The sequence below is a fragment of the Gossypium arboreum genome, chromosome 7, assembly GCF_025698485.1.
Source record: "Gossypium arboreum isolate Shixiya-1 chromosome 7, ASM2569848v2, whole genome shotgun sequence".
In the NCBI taxonomy this organism is placed as follows: Eukaryota; Viridiplantae; Streptophyta; class Magnoliopsida; order Malvales; family Malvaceae; genus Gossypium; species Gossypium arboreum.
In genome coordinates, this window is record NC_069076.1 from 63,368,943 (window position 1) to 63,383,873 (window position 14,931).

The 14,931-nt window shown below is 31.9% G+C and overlaps 1 protein-coding gene across 1 annotated transcript; it reads left to right on the forward strand.

The window, feature by feature from the left end:
• Positions 1–10,317: 10,317 nt before the first annotated feature.
• LOC108474112 (protein NRT1/ PTR FAMILY 5.2-like) lies at positions 10,318–12,971 on the forward strand. Its single transcript, XM_017776024.2, has 4 exons — positions 10,318–10,497; positions 10,633–10,850; positions 11,344–11,915; positions 12,001–12,971. The coding sequence occupies exons 1-4, from the start codon at positions 10,362–10,364 to the stop codon at positions 12,887–12,889; spliced, it is 1,815 nt and encodes a 604-aa protein (XP_017631513.1). The 5' UTR covers positions 10,318–10,361; the 3' UTR covers positions 12,890–12,971.
• Positions 12,972–14,931: the final 1,960 nt, after the last annotated feature.

Sequence of the window (14,931 nt, forward strand, 5' to 3'; positions counted from 1 at the left end):
ATTTTTGGTGCTCTTAATGACCGCATCAGTTCCCATGCAAATAATAAGCATTATAAACTCACATTTAACATACAATTAACTTGAAGTAAATTAACATAAATGTCACTATAAATATCATAATCAAACTTACTCAATCACAACCTTACCGAGGGAGTCATCACATATCAAGCTCATTAAGTATGAGTTTTATGTACATACCTGTACCAATTTACAACATACCATAGTCTTTCACAACTTTGATATTCTCGTTGCATTTCCCGTTGAACCACTTGGAATACTAAAGGATACTCACGACTCTCGCACACATAGTACCATAACAATGCCATATCCCAGCTATGGTCTTACATGAGATCTCGCGTCGATGCTAATAGCCCAGCTATGGTCTTACAAAAATCCTCATATCGATGCCATATCCCAGATATGGTCTTACAAGTAATGTCAAATAACCCTAATGTCATGACATTTGTATCCTATCTATTCCTAAGGTTCAACCGGGATTTCTCACTTATCAAACTTTTCGATCACGTTCAAGAGAAAATCACAATTCATATGATATTAAAGCAATTAAAGCATAAATAAAAATGCATTATTTACATAGGAACTTACCTCGGTACAAAAATAGTAGAAAATAAACCCAATCATCAAATACTTTATTTTTCCCCCGATCTAAGTTTGAACCTCGTTTCTCTTTATCTATAATAAAAAATTTAACTCATTTATTAATCACATTACTCAAATCAGTCCAAAACTTACATTATGGCAAAATTATATTTTTTTCCCCTAAACTTTAACATAATTACATTTTAGTCCCTAGGCTCGTAAAATGAAATCTATTCAATTTCATCAAGACCCAAACCTAGTCGAACCTCTTTCATGCTTATAACAGCTCATATTTTCCATTTAATCACACTTTTATAAACATTTTGAAATCTTTTTACAAATAGGTCCCTTTTGACATTTTCATCAAAAATCACCTAGCAAAAGTTGTTTATCTAACATTAAACTTGCATAATCTACCATTAGACATCAAAATACACAAATATCTAACATGGGTAAAACCCTAAACCTCAATCATCTCTCAAATTAATGGTAGAAATAGATAGATCGAGTGACAACGACTTTAAAAATGTAAAAAGCATTAAAAACGAGGCATGAACGGACTTACAATCGAGCTTGAAAAGTGGGAAAACCCTAGCTATGCCTTCCTTCAAATTTTTGGCCAAGCATGAAGAAGATGGACTAAATTTTGGCTTGATTTTTTCTTTCTAATTCTTTTAATTATTAAATGACCAAAATGTCATTTTCTTAAAACACTAAAATTCTCTTACCTCATTTCTATTTTTGTCCAACTTAAAGTAAAATGGTCTAATTACCATCTAAGTATCTTCAATTTAAAATTTCATATCAATTAGACACCTCTAGCATGTAGAACTCAACTTTTGCATTTTTTCAATTTAGTCCTTTTTGCAAAATTGAGTGCTAAAATGTCAAAATTTTCGAACGAAATTTTCACAAAATCATACCGTAAAACTGCATACCATGAAAGTGTAATAAAAATAAGTTTTTATACGTTAGATTCGTGGTCCCGAAACCACTATTCTGACTAGGCCCAAAATCGGCTGTTGCAATGTTGGCACCACATTTCAATAATTCAAAACAACTCAAAATGGAATTAATTAAACATACTAATCTTGAGCATATTAAATCTTTTAACCATTTCATATTTGATGTCCATTCTAACATTACAACTTAGGTAACAAGACTTCCAAGGCTAATAAGGAAAAAAACATAATTATAATTTGACTTCTACCAATTCGTACTAACATAACTAAGCAGATCATGTGTTAACTAATTCCAAGTAACCATCAAGCATAAGTCAAATATATAACCAAACCATCCATGACAACATTAAGCAATTAACTCAAAGCAAAACACGTTCAAACTACCCACAAGTTGACCATTTCCATTACACATATACATATTTACATACCACAAAACACCGCCATGATACAAAATGACCAAAACTAACATATTATAACCTAAGTACACGCCAAAACCAACAAAAAGACCATTCACCAACATTTTAGTTTGGGATCGTAGCTAGATGCTGAGTTGAGGATAAATCTACTAGATAGTTAACCTGTGCATGAGAAAACAAACGTACACTGAGTATAACTCAATAGTATTTCTATAAACCGAACATAGAAGTAAAATTATAATAGATTTTATATACTCATGTTAAAATAAATGATGTTATGCAACATTATTACAATCATAGTTCAATTCGTTTCATATTTAACTTATCGTCATTCCTTAATTACATAACCATTCACTACTTTAATTTCCAAATTACACTTCATTCCATTATATCACATTTGCTATTTAATATTATTACCATTTTCAAATCATTATCATCTCAAGTCATTATCTCAAGTTTACCGTTTATTTCCCCTATTAATGTGACTCCGACTTGGACTCAAATACGCAGATCCAACCAACACACCAAATTTTGGCACCCAGTGCTTGACGGATAAATCGTAGAAATGAATTGGGCCCTGTGCAGGTCAGTAAATCCGATGAATATATGTGCCCAGCACTGGTTGGTATAACCAACAAATAGGGTGCCCAACACTCCTCGACACGTAGTCATAAAATGTAACTCTTCTTATCTTATGGCATGCCAATTATACCCGACCCTACCCGAACAGTTAATAGGGTAACAATGTTCTCAATTCATTTTGTAATCCCATTTTATATTGAATCCAATATCACATACATTATACAATATCTTTACAACTATGCAATTTAACACCTTTTCATTAATAATCATTCAATCATCTCATTTTAATACAAATTCACATCTCAATAATATCATTTCAAAATAGTAACTCACCTTATACAAATATTTACTTACCAAATAATGCAATGTACAACAGCAACATTTTAATTAGTTTGGATTATAGAAATACAAACCGTAAATTTTGAGTTATTTGTCGACAACTTTATCCTTTCCTTTCTTACTCGAGGATTCTGATTCGACATTAGCTCATATATTCTTCTTCTTGATTTTGTAAGTTTGAAAGAGTAAAGAGATTTTTAATTTCCCTTTCATCCCACTCAAATGTTTTGGTTTTTATTACTAATCTTATTTTAATATAATATATATTAAAGTTAACATAATATATAATTTATATATATAAATATATGATGACCGTCCAATTAAATAAAGACAAAGGTATAATTACTTTTTAACTCCCTCAGTTGTAAATTACTTATGGTTTAATTATAATTCAACTTTTAATACTTACGCGATTTAATCCCTGTACTTAAAATAAGCTCTACTTCAAAGAAATTACCTAACCAAAATTCAATTAGCTACTAAACTAACTCTGTAAATATAAAATAAAAATATTTACGAGTCTGATTTATGGAAACGAAGTCTCAAAACCACACTTTCTTACACCACTAACTTTCAATACAAACCACTTGTACCTTGATTAATCGACCAATTAATAAAATCTGTAAAATCAAAATCTAAAATAACACTATAATAAACCCATAAATATTATTGAATAATATATATATAGGCTCTAACATTGAAAAATAGGGTTCTGAAACTTCCATTTTCGATACCACAGACTTTTGAGTCTTTACATTAAAAGTAAAATAAACTGAAATACATTAAACTAAAGCTTAAAGAGTCTTGAAAGCAAGGTACAAAGACTAGAAATGTAAAGAAACCATAGCTACAATGTTAGCTAAGTTACTAACATAATAACAACAAGAACAAGAAGTAAATACAGAAAAATAAACTCTAATCTAAGGTAGAAGAAGAGAAAAATAAAATCCCTAAAAAAGTGTAGAGAAAAACTAAAGAAAACCTAGAGAAAATTAAGCTAAATTGTGTCTCTCTCCTCAACAATTTTTGGCTGTTTTGAAGTGTATTATGATGAATTTTCGATGCCAAAAATGCCCTTACAAGGGCCTTGTGTGATTGGTAGGCTTGGTAGACAAAGGCTGCCCTTTTTGTCCAAGTTTGTCCACTTGAAAAAGGTGATATCGCGATACCTAGAAGAGGATATTGCGATATCTTGAGCAATTTTGAAACTTGGGGTCTTCCATGGGAGGTGGATATCATGATACCCAAGGGGATATCACGATACCACTAAAAGGAACCCTTGATCTTCTACACTTTTGGAGGTACCATGATCCCAAGGGTTGGATATCTCAATACCCTTTCCCTAGGTGTCGTTCTCGCTCATTTTCTACCTTTGACACATTCCTACAGCACTTAAACACACATTAGGCCTACAAATGGCACTACCAACCAGTTTGGGTGAAAAAATAGATAAAAACGAGACATTTTCACTTATTATCCAAAAAATATGAAAATAAAAAAAATAACAAAAAAATTATGCTAAAAACTCTATTTTTCTCAAGAAAAATCCCCTTTAATGTATCGAAAAAGCCTAATTTGCCACATCGATTTGTGGCAAATCAGCATCCCTAAAAGGGTGTACTATCGAATTCACGCAATATGCTAACCAAACATTTTAGCAAATAATTCGGTAGTCTAAACCTTTTACTACCATTGGCTTATTCAATTATACACCAACAACATATCAATATGAACTGCACTAAGCGGGTTGTTACATGTCATATACTTTAGCAAGATTTTTTTATTCTTTTAAGCCAAATAATAAGTTCTTTTTGAAGGGACTATTGTTTGAAATAAATATTTCTTAGAGAAATAATTAGTAGATTACACTCGTTAATTTCAATCAAGGTCATAGACTAAATATTAAGAATTTTAGTACAAGATATGACTATTTATAGAAATTAAGTTCTATGCATGTAAAATGTTGGAATATTTTCAAATATTTTTAGTATTCCAATAACTATAAGCGAAAGGCGTAATTAATCAAAAGTTAAATATTTTGGTTATTGGTCAAAAGTTATATCACTTGACTTTTGACAAAGAATTATAACTATTCAAACAATATTACTTGAATAGTTATAATATTAGATGAATAATTATGTGTCTTTTAAATATATTATTCATAAAAGGCACCTATTGAACGATGTCTCTATAAAAGACATGAAAATTTCTATAAATAGGAATATGATTTCATTTGGAAATAATACTAATAAGTTCTAAAAATTCATTATATCATTCTTCCATATTCTAATATTATTAGATTGTTTATAAAGAGTTACTGCAAAAATTCTTTATAGAAATTGATTTTCTCATTATACATTGCTCAATGCTTAATGGACTATTCTCATCAATGCGAAACACAAATAGTCATCAGCTTCATTATATCCTTGAGGTTCATTGAGGTTCATTTTCTTGACACTCTTTTGCATACCAAAAATAGGTGGGGGTGAATAGAACTTTAAAGATAGTGGCTTGATACATGCCTTGGAGCCTTGTCTTATTTCTTTATTTTTTTATCTAGTTTCGTTCGTGTGTTCGAGATTTTCCTCACTAGAGATTTGTACTAACAATTTTAAGGTTGTATTATTATGATGACTACTACAACAAATGAAAGTGGAACACTAAGGGAGTTGGCTTCCAACTTTTTCAAACTTGATCAGTTTGATGGTGGCAATTTCTAACGATAGCAGAAAAAGATACACTTCCTATTATCAACTTTGAAGTTTTCCTATGTTTTGGATACTCCAAGACTGGAAGAGAATGAAAATGAATTTGCTTCTGTAACTCGAGAAAGACAAAAATGGGACAATGTTGATTACTTGTGTATAAGCCACATATTGAATGGTTCATCTAATGGTTTGTTCGACACCTACCAAAATGAGGTCACCACTAAGGAATTATGGGACAAATTGGAGACAAGATATATGACCGAAGATGTTACAAAAAAAATTTCATGTTAGTCATTTCAATAATTATGAAATGATTAGTGGTTGTTCTGTTATGGAACAATTTCGTGATATTGAAAAAATGCTGAATTAATTTAAGCAATATGATATGAAAATGGATGAAATGATTTTTGTATCCTCTATTATAGAAAAGCTTCTTCCATCTTGGAAAAACTTTAAAAGAAGTCTAAAACATAAGAAAGAGGAAATACCTTTTGAGCCTTTGGTTAAAAGGAAAACAAAGTTGTTGTTTTTAGTAATAATATTGAAAAATACAATACATGCATGTTGACTAAAATTACTAGAAACTCTTTCCCTAAAGTTAAAAGGAAAATAAAGTTGCTTGATTTGATACATAGTGATTTATGTGACATGCATAATACTCCTGCATTAGGTGGAAAGAAATATTTTCCTATTTTTATTGATGATTGTTCTAGATATTGTTATGTATATTTATTGCATTCAAAAGACAAAATGCTTGATAAATTTAAAGTTTATAAATTTGAAGTTGAACTTCAGTGTGAATCATTTCTCAAGTGCTTAAGATCGGATAGAGGTGGAGAATACTATAATCCAAGTTATTCTGGATCTAATGGAATTATCCATCAAGTTTCAGCCCCTTACACACCACAACAAAATGGTGTAGCTAAAAGGAAAAATAAAGTCTTGATCGAAATGGTAAATTCAATGTTATCATATTCAAGTATTGGATAAGGTTTTTAGGGAGAAGCTATTCTGACGACTTGTCATAAATTGAATAGAGTTCCTAATAAGTAAGCTAAAATAACCCCCTATGAACAATGGAGAAAAGGAAACCAAACCTTAATTATTTGAAGGTTTCAGGCTATAGAGCTATTGTCAAAGTTTCAACACCTAAACGTAAAAAGTTAAGAGAAAGAGGAATTGAATACATATTTATAGGATATGCACATAATAACAAGGCATATAGGTTCATGGTAATTAAACCAAATGATTCAATTTCAATTAATATTGTTATTGAATCAAGAGATGCTATTTTTTATGAAAAAAATTAATTTTATTTCAAGAAAATTACAATCACAACAATTAATTCATTCTTCAAATAAAATGAGATTCCATTGGAACAAATTGATAATAATGATAAATCTTGTCAAGGATTAAGAAGAAGTAAAAGGATTAAAAATGTCAAAGATTTTCGACCAAATTTCATTATGTTCTTTGTAAAAGGAAAAAGTGAAAGTATAAGCAATATGAAACCTAATTATTATAATACATAATTTGATCCTATTACATTGGAAGAGGCAATGAAATATCAAGACTTTACTTTTTAGAAAGAAGCAATAAATGATGAGATGGGTTCAATAATAGGAAATCTAACTTGGATCTTAATTGATCTTTCACCAAGTTCCAAACAATAGGCTGTAAATGGATCTTCAAAAAGAAAATGAAGGTTGATGGAACCATTGATAAATTTAAAGCAAAGTTGGTAGCCAAAGGTTTTACACAAAAACAAGGTGTTGATTACTTTGATACCTACGCTCCAATAGAAAGAATTGCTATGATTAGACTCTTAATATCATTTATCTCAATGTATAATTTGGTTGTTCACCAAATGGATGTTAAAACTACATTTTTAAATGGTAAATTTATAAAGGAAGTATACATGGAACAACCAGAAGGATTTGTTATTCCAAGATAGGAGCATAAGGTATGTAAGCTTGTTAAATCTCTATGTGGACTTAAACAAGCACCAAAGTAATGGCACCAAAAGTTTGATAAGATTGTTTTAGCTAATGGCTATAAAATAAATGAATATGATAAGTGTATATATAACAAATTTGAAAATGAAACATATGTCATAATTTGCTTATATGTAGATGACATGCTTATATTTGGCATGGATTTGGAAAAAATAGAAAACACAAAGAAATTCTTGTTGAACTTTGCTATGAAGGATATGGGTGTAGCAGATGTTATTCTTGGGATTAAAATAACCCAAGAGGAAAACACTATAGCTTTATCACAATCACACTACATTGAAAATGTGCTTAAAAAGTTTGATTTTTTCAATTATATACCAACATCTACACCCATAAACTCTCAAATAAAATTGGTATCTAATACTAGTAGGAAAATTGATCAATTGAAATATGAAAGTCTAATTGGTGGTCTTATGTACATAATGACTTGTACAAGACAAGATATTGCATATGCTATTTGGAAATTGAGTAAGGACACAAGTAATTCAAGTAGTTTGAACTGGAAAGCTTTGAATAGAGTACTTAGGTACTTAAAGAAAACAATTAACTATGGGTTGTGTTATAATGGATATCCTTCAGTTTTAGAAGGGCATTCGAATACTATTTAGATTACGAGTTTGGAATATCGTGCTTCTACTAGTGGATGGATCTTCATTCTTGGCGGAGGAGCCATTTCATAGGGTTCCAAGAAACAAACATGTATTATTGATTCCATCATGGCAGACAGATTTATTGCATTAGCCGCTTCATCTAAAAAAGCAAGATGGTAGAGAAACTTTCTTTATGATGTACCTCTATGGCCTAAACCAATTTCACATATTTCTATCCGTTGTGATAGTGAGGCTACTCTATCAAAGGCATATAGCTAAGTATATAAGGAAATATCTAGACACATTTGATTAAGATATAGCTATGTCTGACAATTAATTTTTGATGAAGTGATCATTATTAATTATGTGAGGTCAAGTGAAAATTTGGTGGATCTTTTGACAAAAAGTCTTGCTAGAGATGTAGTCAACAAGACCTCAAAAAGGATGAGACTCAAGCCCATTAATTAGAGGCACCCATGATGGAAACTCGACTCAACGCTTAGTATAACGTCAACTCTTCAGTTCAATGATACAAAGTACATCATTAGTATGTGACTGCTAACACTATAAATAAATCTATTCTAAGATTAAAGTGCTAGGTACTTGTAATGATGAGGGAAGGATGAGTAATATACTCCTAATGGATCCATAACATAAATATGTTAGAATGTTATAATTACGAGAACACTCATGATGGGATCTACCTATGTGAGTGGAAATGTGGTCGTTTCTAAAAGCTCAAGGGCTTGGCTCTGACAACACTCATGAAAAGATGACACAAGCACATAGTCATAATAGTGTCCCTGGATACTATGCATTGACCGATATTGAAATTATTGTGTGAGATGTGTTCAGTTAATCAAATGGGATAGCTGGTTCAAAGCTTAGTCTACCATGCAATTTTGATTAACTTTAACATATTTTCACTAAGTGAAAATTCAATTGTAAGACACCTTCATTTATGCAAATTGATTTCCAAGAATATCAAAATCTAAAATATTTTGAAAATGGAGGAAGATTAATGGAATATTTTCAAATATTTATAGTGTTCCAATAATTATAAATGAAATGGTGTAATTAATCAAAAGTTAAATATTTTGATTATTGGTCAAGAGTTATATCACTTGATTTTTGAAAAAGAATCATAACTAGTCAAACAATATTACTTGAATAGTTGTAATATTAGATGAATAATTATGTGTCTTTTTAAAGATGTTATTATTCATAAAAGACACCTGTTGAAAGAAGTTTCTATGAAGAGACGTGAAAATTCCTATAAATGGGAATGAGATTTCATTTGGAAATCATACTAACAAGTTCTAAAAATTCTTTCTATTTTTCCTCCATCTTCTAATATTATTAGATTATTCTATAAAGAGTTACTACATAAATTCTTTATAGAAATTGATTTTTTTGTTATACCTTGCTTAGTGTTTAGTGGACTATTCTTGTCAGTGCGAAATACAAATAATCATCGGCTTCATTGTATCCTCGAGGTTCATTTGCTTAAAACTCTTTTGCACATTGAATAAAAGTAGGGGCGAATATAACCTTAAAGATAGTGACTTGATACGCATTGTCCTATTTCTTCATTTTCTGTTCGAGTTCTGTTCATGTATTCGAGATTTTTCTCACCTGAATAATTTCATTATAGGTTCTCATTATATCTGCTCTTTTTGATAGAATGCCTAGAACTATCCATAGCCCCTCCTCAACCTATGATAATGTATTTCAACGTACTCGAACCAACGTCCTCTTTTATTAACAACGATACCTATACTAATCAAGTTAAGATTCAATCAGTCAAAAAGTTTTGAAAGTAGTGTTAAGCTATTTGAATTTTAAATACAATTACAAATCTTAAAAAACTTAGTTTTTATGGAATATGAAATGAACCTCGAAATTATCTTGATTATACCAAAAAAGAAAAATAAACGTGTACACAAACCTGCATTATTTTAATAAATTAAATATGCTAGTTTTTCTATAAATATAATTTATTTATGATTAAATAATTTCTTTAAAATAATTTCTTTTGCACAATAATATTATTTTTATAGAGGAGTTACTATATAAAGTTGTATGTATGTAGATGTCACATGATCTTTTATTAGATCCCAAGGCTTTAAGTCCTCCCATTGCTTTCACAATGACAAAGGTAGAAGAAGAAAAAGGGGCAGCAGATGGAAGAGATGAGTACACTGAAGATGGAAGTGTGGATCTCAAGGGCAGGCCTGTCTTGAGATCAAACACTGGGAGATGGAAAGCTTGTTCTTTCATTGTTGGTAAGTATATATATATATATATCATCGTCTTTGAGAGAAAACCCAAAAGATTTCAATTCATTTCAAACATTCATAGTTTTGGTTGTCAATAAACATGTCTGAACTTGAAATTATGGTTTAATGGGAATATTGCAGGATATGAAGTGTTTGAGAGGATGGCGTACTACGGGATAGCATCAAACCTAGTACTGTACTTGTCGAGGAAACTCTACGAAGGAACAGTAAAGGCTTCAAACAACGTCAACATCTGGGTTGGAACAGTGTGGATGACCCCGATTGTAGGGGCTTACATCGCAGATGCTTTTCTGGGTCGCTACTGGACTTTTGTTATTGCATCAGCCATTTATCTTACAGTAATATACTTTTAAGTTTAAACCTTTGTAACTTTCCTTAAAATGCTCAGTTTCTTGCCGTTTCTTCGTTTTCTTCATTATGTTACGTTTCATATATTGTACTCGTTCTTGCCCATGTCCCATGCATAATTATGCCTTTAGTCTAAGCAACTTGAATTTCTGATAATGGTTTTCCTTGTGGGGAACAACTGGGAAGTTTTTTTTTCCCATTCTTTTAATATTATTTTTCCTGGGAAGATCCGTAATTCTATAGATAATCTTAAGCATCCATAATTTTGACTCCCATGGCATATTCCAGCTTCATTAATTACGAAGAATATATGACCTCGTAATGATCTCCGAAGACAAGGACAAGATATTCCAATGGTTTGGCTTGCGTTTAATATGATGTACTTGACAAATTTTTATTTGAATTAACATATATACACAATTCTCTTAATTTGGGTATTTATCAAGATAATAAGTATATTTTAATACCGATGGAAATAAACAGGGAATGTCACTCCTGACCTTAGCAGTTTCTTTGCCTGCCTTGAGGCCTCCATCATGTGGCCATGGGATCAAAGAAGAAGCCTGCAACAAAAGAGCCTCGGATTTGCAGAAAGGTGTATTCTATTGTGCACTATACATTATCGCAATAGGAACTGGTGGAACCAAGCCTAACATTTCCACTATGGGGGCAGACCAGTTTGATGACTTCGCGCCGAAGGAAAGGGTTCAAAAGTTATCCTTTTTCAATTGGTGGATGTTTAGCATTTTCTTTGGCACCCTCTTCTCCAACACTTTCTTGATCTACATACAAGACAATGTGGGGTGGAGCCTTGGCTATGGCCTACCAGCTGCGGGTCTCTTGGTCTCTGTTTTGGTGTTCTTGGTGGGAACCCCGCATTATAGACACAAATTGGCGTTGGGTAGCCCTTTAACCACGATTTTCCAAGTGCTTGTGGCTGCTGTCAGGAAGTGGAATGTGCCTGTTCCAAGCGACCCCAAAGAGCTACATGAGCTTAGCTTGGAAGAGTACACAAAATCTAAGAAATTCAGAATTGAATACACCCCTTCATTAAGGTTGATTTTATTTATTTCAACTTCGTATGTCCCCCTATCTTTCTTTAACCTTGGCTACAATTGACTAGCTATCATTCCTGTGCAGATTCCTAGACAAAGCAGCCGTAAAGAGCGGGTCAAACTCACCATGGATGTTGTGTCCATTGACCCAAGTCGAAGAAACCAAGCAGATGGTGAAGATGATCCCCGTTTTGTCGGCAACATTCATACCAAGCACCCTTTTAGCTCAGGTGGGAACATTGTTTATCAAACAAGGAACCACTCTTGATCGTAGGATGGGACCCCACTTCGAAATCCCGGCGGCTTGTCTCACAGCATTCGTTACCATCTTTATGTTGATCAGCATTTCCGTATATGACCGCATATTCGTCCCAACAGTGAGGCGTTACACCAAGAATCCCAGAGGGATCACATTGCTTCAAAGAATGGGAATTGGCCTTGTTTTGCAGATCATCATAATGGTCGTCGCTTGTTTTGCTGAAAGGAAGAGGCTGAGCGTTGCACGAAAGCATCAGATAGTGGGTAAAGACGACACGGTTCCTCTCACCATATTCATACTCCTACCGCAGTTTGCTTTGATGGGGGTGGCCGATTCGCTCGTGGAAGTTGCAAAGCTAGAGTTTTTCTATGACCAAGCACCGGATGGAATGAAAAGCCTTGGGACCTCATATTTCACTAGCAGCTTAGGGATTGGGCATTTCCTTGGCAGTTCTATTTTGACCACAGTTTCTGATATCACTATGACAAATGGACATAAAGGGTGGATCTTGGACAATCTCAACATCTCTCACCTAGATTATTATTATGCCTTCTTGGCTGCCATGGGTTCCCTCAACTTCATCTTCTTCTTGATTGTGGCCAAGTATTTTGTTTATAATGTAGACGTCACAGAAAGGGATTTAAAGGAAGCCATTGAAGCTTCATTGGACAAAACTTCCCTTAAAGGGGAAGCCTTGGCAACTGGTCCAATCTGATACTATCCCTTGTCATTTCCTCTCATCTACGCTACAGTAATGAAAAATGCAAATTCCGGTGTAGTCCCTTTGAAATACAAAATATCCGTTCTCCCAGCCCAACTGGTTCTCAAGTTTTTAATCACTTCGATCTCTTATGTCATACATATGTATCTATTTCTTTTTTGGTACATTAATGGGTCAGTGACAAGATTTAAACCCTGAATCTAACCTGCAAACGCAGAACTTTAACCATAAGACGTTCAAATGTATTTTCTAAACCATTGTTAGCTGCTTGGCTATATCTCCTGTCTCTAATTAATTTTGAGAAATTTATGATACAATTCCTATAACCTCTCCCAAACTCACAAATAGGAGAATAATGCGCTTCAATATACTTGAATTCACGTCCTTCTATATTGGTATCAATGTTCATGTCAATTAAATTATGACTCAACAAGCTATCATATGTCAACTTTAAACCTATACATGAATCAATATTTAAGCTAACCACCTTAAATATATTAGTTAACATTATAATAAAATTATCTCTTCATATAAATTTATCAAAATAAATATATATAATTTTAGGAAAAAAACATGAGCACAAAGATATTTCTTTTTTTTAATTTTTTCTTTTTTTTCAATTTAATTATGTTCCATGTACTGTTTAAACTTTGAAATATAATCTTCTGCTTTTAATTTTAGAAATTCAACTCTTCCATAATTGATTTAAAATTAAAATTCAATTCGTAATATTTTTATTGAGTTATCTCAATTTTGAATATACAACATTTTAATATTTAAAAGCTTGATTTAATAATTAAAGTTCAATTGATAATTTATATTTAAATTTATAGAAATTAATTAATAATATTAATTATTAATTAGACTTTAATTTTTAAATCAAGCAAGTAGAGAGACACAATTCTTAAAATTGAAAGCAAGCAATGGACTTCAATTCCAAAACTGGACTGACGAATAATTATAACTTTTTTCTCCCTTTCTTTTCTTTCAACCCAACGAAAAAAAAAAAAGAAGGAAGCAACTGCTGACGTGTCAGCATTTGAAAACCTAACTTCAACGGTAATATGTTGTTTTAATATAGAGTTAAAAATATATGCGTGGGGCGGGGTGCGCCCCTGTACTTTGAATTCTGAATTCAATTTGTTTTCCCCCATTGTTTTAATTTTGTTTCTTTCTTTTTGCTTGCGCAGCTTTGCGCCATTTTCCTTTTAATTTCTCTTTTCTTTATTTTTTATTTCACTTGCTACTTATTAAAGACCTCCGTTAAATAGCTTTAGGTCGATTTTTTATCCAATTTTCAGAACTTTGAGACTCAAAACTAAACGTAAATTTTTTTTATTATGGTTGTTATTATAGACATTGATAATAATAACAGAATGATTGCAAAATAAGAACATACAGATTTTACATGGAAATTTTTTCGGGAAAAAAATCATAGGCAGAAGAAAAGAAATTCACTAATGTTGATGCAAGAGGAGTTTCGACTACATCTATTTAAAGGTTGAAAAAATATTATTCTAATCAATATCAAATAAAATAAGTGTAGTTCTATATGGATTCTACTTGTGCGACACTCGGCCTCTTGCCCCCATAGATCCTTTTATTTTGTCACTGTATTTATTTCTTCAACAAGTGATGGGATTCGGGTCACACAAACTCTAAAAATCTCCACATTGACACGAATTCTCAACGAACAAGTTGTTCACATTTTCCACAAAACCCTTAAAAGAGTATTCTTCAACAATGAACACTAACCAAGTCCAAGCAATGCTCAAACTTAATTATAGGAAATGATTTAGTCATCATATTTGTAGGATTATCATGGGTACTAACTTTGCTCACAACAATATCATGCACAAAATGATACCGAACATCAATGTGTTTTGTTCTCTTATGAAACATTTGATCCTTCATAAGAAAGATTGCACCCTGACCATCATAAAACATTGTATTGATCTGAAGGTCTTTACCGAGTTCACCAAAAAAACACTTTAACCAAATAGTTTTTTTACAAGCCTTAGTAATCGCCATGTACT